The following is a 9,217-nucleotide window of genomic DNA, read 5'->3' as shown; positions in this document are numbered from 1 at the left end:
TAACTTGTATTTTTGTTTCCTTTGCAAAGTGAGAGAGCTTAGAAAAGGGCCTGACGATGCTTCCTTGTGACTTCCATGTGTCCTCCTGTGATTTCTCTTAAATGTTTTCTGACCTTCAGAGCTGATCATTAAAAGGCTTTCATAATTTTACAGTCGTTTCTGATTCTTTTTCCAGTTCTACACTTTGTGTCTAAATGCAGTGATGGTGACTGTCAGCTTCTGATTAATGGTTTCTAAAGCCAGGGATTGTGCTGTCAGACAGGTTGAATCTGATTTATTAAAACTTTGGCTACAGAAGGAAGACATAATAATAATTGGCTTTCCTAGCTCCCCATCAATTGCTTCATCACTTAAGATTAACTTCTGCAGGAAATCATATCAGCAAAACTGTCCGGCTCTCTTGGTTTAGAGACTTTTATGTGTTTAAATGTTTCTTCCCATCTGACCACTTCTTTGAGTCGTAAAGTGTTTTTGTTATCCTCACATTGTGGATACTTTCGATTAAGGAGTCCATAAATGACTTGTATTCCACCTACATAAAGGACTACTTCTCTCTTTTTACAGTCCTGTCATCCTACAATGAGTTGAGTGGGGATGGGAGGACTCTCGCATGCTAATAACTGAAGAGGCTGCACATTTACGTGCAATCTGTGTGAGAGCATGTGCTGAAAAGGAAATGCAGCAGCGAAAAAGACAGTTTCTCTTGACAGTCTGGAGGGAAGAGGAAATGAAGGAGAAGCAGGAACATGAATATTGCAGTGTAAGAATAATGTTAGGAGGAAAGGATCAACTAAAGGAAGGAATGCTTCCAAGGATGTAAAGACAAATCAACATCAGTTAAAGTGTGAGTAGCTACTCCAGAAAGATCAGTTCGGAGACTAGAAGAGACAAAAACTTGGATTAAAATGAGTTTTCCAAAATCAAAATACAGTTAGTCCCTGTGCACATTTTTATCCTACAAGACCATGACCTCAGGGCAATCAAAGTCAAGGGCAGGACTGCTGTCTGTTCAGTTGGTCTGTGGGCCTAACCAAGCATGAATCCCTCATTCCTGTGCCAATATATTTTTTACTAATTTTCTGCATGAAATCCCAACCTGAGGCATGGCATCCAGTCTGCTTCTCCTTCTGCAGGCACCATTCCCACATATCCTCCTCTTCCATTCCGTCTGTCCTTTCCATGGACTCATTTTCCTCACAATTAAACATCTCAGTGTCCTGATTAAGTTATTCTCAGTTACTTCAGTTACATCCTAGTCTTTGTTAAATCCTGATCTTCATAGTTTTGCAACTCTGTTTTTAATACTCCTTTTGCTTCTGTAGAAACAGTAAAGTTAATTTATGTCTCATTGGACTACTTTTTTTCACCACCAGTGTGTCGTAATTTCCACTCTTGCTGGGTAATAAAGCAGAAAATAGCATTCTACAGCTATTAATAACTACTCATTTTTCTAAGAAGAGAGAAAAGTTGTCCCTGCAGCAACCTGGACAGAAGTTCTTTCCTTCACATGACAGCAGGAGAAAAAAAATTTTTTAGTTGCTTCCTCTTTTAACGATCACTCCTTCACTGAGTCACACCTGCAGTGCTCGCATTTCAGTCAAAAGATATGTATGACACCAGAAATGTCCAACAGCCAGAATGGTTCGAGTACGTAGATTTCCCTGTGCCACTTGCATTCAAGTGCTGGCACCTAAAACACTTGTTTTAATTCTGTCCCAAGACATCTGCAGCAGAATGTCTGTATCCATGTAGCTGAACAGTGATGTCTCTGCAAGGAGCAGGCTACAGCACTGGAAATGAGTGCTGTTATCACTCGGCATTAGCAACCCTGTGCTCATTCCTTTTCCCTGCCTTTTGGAAGCAGTTGATCTGCGTGACCTGACCAGAAATATGACCTGACTAAAAACATTCCCTGGAGATGGTCACCCAGTCTCACTGGCACCTCCCTCTAGCCCATACTCACCTTGTGCGCAGCCCAGCAGATGAGTTGTGTCCCAGCTAAGAGTGGCTGTGAGCTAAAGGGCAGGGGTGTTGTAACTGGGCAGGTCGTGTGGGTGTTTGACCTGGAGTAATAACTAATGGAATAAATAGCACTTTTCTGTGCAGATCTGGACCACTTTGGCTTCTGTCTGCTGCGACATGCTTTCCCTTTCCACTGCTTCTGCAGTAGCCCTGTCTCTGCTGCCTCTAGAGACATGGCTGTATGCAGACAGACACTGATGTCTCCAGGGGAGGTGTATTTTTTTGTATGACACAAGGTACTCAGCATAATCTGCTGGTGTAAATATGCATTTTAACACTGCTTCCTATCCACTCAAAATCAAGCATGCTTACCATGATGACTTACTTAGCAACCTTATCAGATCTCTAGTCACTTACAGTTTTGCTTTTAAGGCATTCGTTTGAAATAAAAGATCTGCTTTTTTTAGAACATGCATTGTAATTTGTCCTGGTCTCCTGTCTTTTTTTGGGGTAATTCACTGAAATAGATTTGTACAAAAGCAGAATACAAAATACACTTTTGGAAATACATAGCTATATATCTTTGATTCTTCGGACATGAGGAATTCTAAATGCTTCATTGTGTAATTCCTTCAAATAATCTTTATTTGAAATAGCTTTAATAATAAATATGCTGAAAATCTCTCAGGTTTGCTGTCAGGAGTTTAAAGGTTTCTCGTGCCAGGTGTTCCCTGTAAGTCAGAATAACATGCATTTCTTTCCCCAGACAGTGAACATTATCTTTGAAAAAATCCCAGAAAATGAGAGTGGAGATGCCTGTCAAACTATCCAAGTTAATGTTCTGGACTGCGACACCATAGGCCAAGCCAAGGAGAAGAGCCTTCAGGCTTTCCTTAATAAGAATGGCTTTCTCTATGGTCTTCAGCTGGATGAAATTGGTCTTGGTAAGAGAGTGTCACTGTGTTGTATTTTCATGGAGTTCACTGGTCTGTCTGTGGAGTTTTGTTAGGAATTCCTACCTTTGGCTTTGATTTTTTTTTAGCGTCTAGGCAGAACATAGCTTTTGTAAGGAATTTCTAGGGAAATACTAGATCATTTATGCTACCAGTTAGAACATTGGAACTACATCTGCTTCGCTTCTTCAAGGACTTCAGCATGCAGTTGACAACACGTGTTATTTAGTGAACATGTATAATTTATATGTTCCTTTTCTGGGTTAAGTAAGGTGGCCCGTCCACCTAAATACAGGCGGTTGATAAATTTTGTCAGTGGGTAAGATGACACGTCATCATTACCAAGTACTTTAGTACCTACGTACTATCTCTCCTACCACCCTTCCTTCCAACAGGCCTGTGTTTCCCATGGTCAGGAGAACCCACAAATATAGTTTATTTACAGTCAGATTAGGTTTATGTAATAGTTCACATGTGACTCACAAAGATACGTAGAATATCTACAGATGTAAATAAGGCCGTTCCAGATGAGCAGATGAGCCACCTTTTCTTGTCGGGTTTTCAAGAGTCCAAGGTGAGATAAAAGCCTGTAGTTGCCACCATACCACTTCCCACGTGCTCCAATAGGAAATCTAACAGACTCCACATTGTTGGCATTTGTCACCTCCCGGACTTGCTCCCTAAGATGTTGATATTTCCTCACCTTCTCAGATGCTGTGTTGGCAAGTGATGATAATTTGCTTTCATATCTGACGTTTATATCCACCACCAGTGCCTGACCACCCTTCACAAATACTATGTCAGTCTTGTACAGCTCATTTTCGTGGTCTCTTAGAAGTGGCTTGTGAAACCTTTCTTCTAGTCCCAATGTGGCCATAACACCAGGGCATGCTTGTGCAACAGAATAGCTAGGGTAGGTGAAAGCACCTCCAAAACCGCTGCCTTTACCAACACAAAGTGAAGCACCAGTAGCCTGCAGTAATGGAAGCCACCCAGGCTGTCACCCCAGAAAAGGAATCTGTAGTGTGGGAGTGCAAAACCACTCTCATGACCTAGTACAAGGACAGAGAGAAACAGCTCAGTTGGGAGCCACTGGTACAAAAATAATTAGGTGTTGTTTTTCTTTACAAACATCTGTACAGTGAGAATGCCATTGGGATGTAATTGTTTTCTGTTGCTGTCATACTGCAGAGCTTGTGTCTGAGGAGCACCAAAGAGAATTGTTAGATATTGATGGTTCCTCAGAGGTGATGGAGGATGGGATAAGGAAGCTAAATACCATCGGTCATTATGAGGTAAGCATGGAAGCCATACCAATGAATCAAGAAGCAGTTTCACCCCAACTACCAAATGCTGTCTGCACCGAAGTATCTTGATTGATCAAAATCTTGAAGAGGTAGCTGAGCATCATTAACAGAAGGAAATGTGTGACACACAACTTTCTTGCCAATGAGTCATATGTTTTCTGTTACTTTTCAGAGGTTGCTTGTTTTGGGGTTGTTTGGTTCAAGCCAGGTAAACTGTTACTTCTGTTGAGCATTTCAGTTAAAGCAGCATCTGATTTCCAGCTATGAACATTGCCTTGAGTCTTTTCTAGTCTCTGCTGCTGAGTTTTTGTTGCACCATGAGCAGTTTTTTACCTCTTCCCACCTCATATTTTGATTATCTGAACAGGCAGTAGTGATACTTGTGAAAGCTCATTGAGAGTCAGAATAAAAAGGACTGATGAGTTTACTCACTCTTCTCTTGAGACCTCCTGTGTCAGTCTCCTTCCCTTTTTCTCTCTGTTTCTGCTTCCATCTACTGTTGCCACTTGTACCGTAAGTTTTCCTCTCCATTTCCCATTGCATCTGTAAACCGGTCATTTTCAATGCTGCAATAATCTGCCCACCATTGCAACAACACACAAGGCTGCAGCTGGTGGCAGAGCCCTTGTGGGTGTAGCACATTGCGAAAACATAGCGAGCGGCATTGCCTGTCTAAGGAGTTTCCACTGCCACTAGTCAAAATAGAGGGTGAGAGGCTGGGGTAAAATGTGCAGCAGATGATTTGCCTCAGGTGATATGGTAGCTCATGTTTTGATGCTTAGAGATAGATTTTGGAAATGAGGTTGGTATTCTGAGTGGTTTTAGTGAGCTTTCTTCATGCCTCGTTGTTGATTTTGAAAGTCTGGCTCTTAACACGATAATCAATTTTTATTTATGAAGAAGTTTTGCTTTAAGTCTGTGTCATGCAAGGCAGTATGGTGCAGAGAAACCTGAGCCAGCCCTGAGCACGTTGCTGTCTTCATGAGCAAATACAGTGCCATCCACAGAGAGGAACAAGTAGTCCTAGCAGGACTGTTCGTAGCTTGGGTGGAGCACAAGGCTGCTTGGATCTGGAGCAAGCTCATTTGGAGTCACTTTACAGATTGCTGTAGGCATTTGTTAGTCTCCTTACCTCCTGCGGGGGCAGCAGCGAACCCCGATGTCCTGAGTCACCATCCAGTGTCTTAAATACAGCTTTTCCTGTGCCTCTCTTGAATCTTGTCTATAGATTAACATGGGACTTCATCCACTCCACTTGTAAAGATTTTGTACAAATTAGGACATGATAGTGTTGCAGTCAGAGTCTGTGCAGCAAAGGTCAAAGTAGATTTGAATCTGACTAGAGACTTGAACTTCTGGCTAATGTGATTGTACCCACCCTCTTTACCACAGGCAGCTATTGCAAGCGCTCCCTGATTGTACCTGGCAGCTTTTTGCTCTTCCTGAGCTCATGGCATGCCCATGGCTCATGGGTGCCATACCTCATGGCAAATGAGGCTGCTCCAGTTGGCCACTGTCATCCCTGGGTATCTTTGTCCCAGCCCTTGTTTTTGTCTGAGGTTTCCGCAGGCAAATGCAAGTAAGGTTGGAGGTTCAGTTGTTTTTGCAAAGCTGTAACTACACTAATTATAGCTTAGCAGCTGCCTTATGGAAATTGTGCTGGGTATCTCTGCTAGATATTTTAGTTCACTTCTTCTGACACTGACAAAATAACGTACATTTTAGGCAGAAGATTAGTGGTGTTTCAGGCAGAGGCTTAGTGGCAAGTATCAGCTATTAGTATATCTAGTTTATTTTCTTGTATGCATATTAATGCAAAAAGGAATGTAAAGGTGTCTAGTTAGCAAGAAAAAGGAACACTGCATACACAGTGTGAGGGGTTGCCTGAGGAATTCCAACTTACATTTCAACAGTGCCTAGAGTTTTGTGGCAAGCCTGAATTTTTCTTTTTGTTTGCCAGCCTTAAATGCTAGAAAGTAACCAGATTTTTGAAACTGGGAAGTACTGTCAAATCTTTTTAAGATACTGGAGCATGGGGGTTGTGTTGTGAAGGTCCCAGAATCACCAGTCACTCTTGAAAAAGCAGACTTAGTTTCTACACTGATTTTTAAAAGGCGCAAGTAGGGGATGTTTGCATTTTTGTGTGTGTTTCTGAAGGGAAAAAAAATCCCCTGTACTCTTATTAGACTTTCATGCATCTCTGACTTGTGTGCTCCTTTTGCTCTAATTTTTTGCTCCTAGTAGGGTTATTGATGTGATTATTTATGAGGTCTGCACTATTGTTTGCATGAGAATAACCACAAGCCTTGACTAGAAAGTTGCTGATTATCATGATGTCCTATTTCCCACACAAGAAGAGAGCTAGAGAACCACTTTCAGATCTGCTGTCCAGTCGCAGATCTCCAATTTCTCAACCTGTAGCAGCACCACATGTTCCAGGAGCAGGCCCAGCCCCAGAGAGTGAATCTGAACGTGTGATCGAGGGAGCTCACTGACAAGAACTGGATTATAGGGAGGACAGAAGGCCGGGAGAACAAGGAAGAGGCGTAGAGCCACACTACTACATCCTCTATTTTGCAAAGTAGCTCTACTCCATGTTGTGTGGGTCTGAACAGATCTCCCCTTTTCCTGTTTGTCCCCTTCAGTAACGCACCTGACAAAGTAAAGATGTTTTGAGGTGCCCATGGGAGCAGCCCACCACGAAACGTGGTTTAGGCAGCAGGACACAAGAAGAAGGGCTTTTTTTTTTTTTTTTATTGGATCACGCTGAAAGAAACAGCAAGTATGGCTGCTGCAGTAGTGATAAAGAAGGGAAAGCATATTCCAGTCAATGCTAAAAGCGTCATTTATCCCAGAAATAAAACCTGAAGCGGAGGTTTGGATCATGGCTGCACTGCACCAATGCCTCTGGTTCCTGGAGGGAAGCACGGTTCTCCCTCCAAGCCCTGCCGTCTCCCTCAGGACAGGAACCAACACATTTCAGCACTGAGCTGCTCTCCTGCTTCTTGGAGAGGGAGTGGAGGCGGCGTATTGCCCACGCCGCTCTGGGAGGGGGTAAGCTGCTGGGTAGCCCCGTTCCTGTTTGCCTATCTTCAGGGCCAAGTAGGACTCCTCTCTGGGTGTTTGTGTCACCTCACAAGCTAGCCTTAGAGCATATTCCCGCTTGTAGTGTGGTTTTAAAGTGCTCTGTGTTATCTGAAAGAGCTCTGAAACACTGTATGATAAATGGAAACCCTGCAAAAAATCATACTTATAAAATAGATTGCATTTACTTTCCAGGAGCAAGTGTAAGTGCAGATTTCTTTGGCCCAAGACACAGCTTTTGATAGAGTATCTTAATGTTTAAACTGGTTTCTCACACCAGGCCAGCTGCCAAGGTTTAAAAAACACTTAAATTATTTTGGCAGAGATCCCTTCCTAGAACTGGCCAGTTGTTTTTGTAATTATAGAGTGAAGTACACTAGCTCTTGGCAAGACCCAACATTTGACAGCAGAGCAGTGGTGTAGTTCTCAGTGGGAACCATTTTTGAGTTACTCTTTGACAATAAAAGCATGACTTGCCAGTTTCTTTTAAAGATAATAGTTACCATCCTGGCAGCACTATAATTTCAGGGAAGGAGGGGGGAAGATTTTTCCTAGAAATCCCAAGGTAGCTAATATGGATCTTGACCTTACGGTTCACGGGGCATAAATATTTTGCTTGGTTTGAAAATAGTTCTTGGGAGCACCAGGCTAGACCCTCACCATGGCCCCTCCATAGGGCATGGGGGGAATGGACTGAGCTGGAAGAAAGGGGGCCAGAAGAGAAATCATCCTTGTGTTCCCCTCCCTCCCTCACTGTCCTGTAAGATCCTATTGCACTGGTGCCCAGGTTGAATTGTCTGGCTATCTGTAGAAAGATGGGTGCAAGAAGCAGCACAAAGCAGTACATGAAAACAAAAAATGTCCAAATAGGGTCTGAACCAGAAAAATCAAAGAAAGGGAAAGGCCGGTTTGTTGGAAGAGCTGCCTTCTCACCTTGCCAGGTAAGGCTAACAAACTGCAGCTGCTGCCCGTGCCTGAAAGCCCAGCCCTGGCTGCCTGCTGAGCGCCGTGCACACCATGGTGAGAACGAAGCAGGCTGGCACGCTTCTGCTCTGCCACGGGCTTAAGGACAGAGGAAATGAAACTGAGGGTTTCATGAATTCTAGACACTTCTGTTTCGGCATGATATGTTTGGTTTTGCTTTCAGATTTCAAATGGAGCAACCATAAAAGTCTTTAAAAAGAAGGCAAATACCCGATCAGGTAACAAAGGAACTGCAACCTATTTAATCTTTTGTGGACAGTGGGCTGGGAATGCAGAGAGCTGAGCTATGACAGGTTGTATCTTGGTCAATAGGTCAGAAAAATTGGCACTTTGATATAGCTGAGCCAAAGGAAGAGCCATGTTACCCTGGCTCTGGGCCTCTGGCAGGCACAGTGGGCCTAGGAGGAGGGAAGAAGGCAAAGGAAAGAAGGACAGAAGGACTTACAGTCCTCGGCAAATGAATGCTTAAAGATACAGACTCATAGGCAGGAAAGCAGGGCAGGGAAGCCCGGGTGACACAATGTGCTGACTGGTGAGACCAACACGGGGAACATGGCCTGCTCCAGTGCCTGGCATTGTGCATCACGGACATAGTGGTATGCTGTCCAGAGACAGCCATAACAAAAAAACTCAGTTTCAGAATTTTCCTTATTCTCTTGACTGTGTTTCTGAAAGCTTTGACTCGTCTGTCTCAACAGCAGGTCAGGAGTTAAAGGGTGCTTACAAGGGGTCAGTTCATCTCACCTCATCCCTGTGATGCAGGTTGCTCCAGCCCAGCTGGTGGCTCGGTGGAGATGGACTTTCTGTAGCCCCTGGGGAGAAACAGACACTTCTAGCGTGTGATTCACCTCACCATCAAAGTGGACATCTAAAGTTAGGAGAGATGTGTCCCTGAGGTGCAAGTCACTGGGATGGCAGAGCTCTTTC

The 9,217-nt window shown here is 43.5% G+C and overlaps 1 protein-coding gene across 1 annotated transcript in view; it reads left to right on the top strand.

Annotated features, from left to right (window-relative positions):
* PLXNC1 (plexin C1) overlaps nt 1-9,217 on the top strand; it is a 69,735-nt gene that overhangs the window by 53,194 nt on the left and 7,324 nt on the right. Inside the window, exons 21-23 of the mRNA XM_009321358.1 lie at nt 2,733-2,906; nt 4,107-4,210; nt 8,454-8,508. Of these exons, the coding sequence (XP_009319633.1) occupies nt 2,733-2,906; nt 4,107-4,210; nt 8,454-8,508 (333 nt within the window). The remainder of the gene's footprint in view (nt 1-2,732; nt 2,907-4,106; nt 4,211-8,453; nt 8,509-9,217) is intronic.

This window comes from Pygoscelis adeliae, unplaced genomic scaffold (genome assembly GCF_000699105.1).
Source record: "Pygoscelis adeliae isolate BGI_AS28 unplaced genomic scaffold, ASM69910v1 Scaffold232, whole genome shotgun sequence".
Taxonomy (NCBI): Eukaryota; Metazoa; Chordata; class Aves; order Sphenisciformes; family Spheniscidae; genus Pygoscelis; species Pygoscelis adeliae.
Note: the sequence above shows the minus strand (reverse complement) of the source record. Positions and strands in the feature narration are given on the sequence as shown.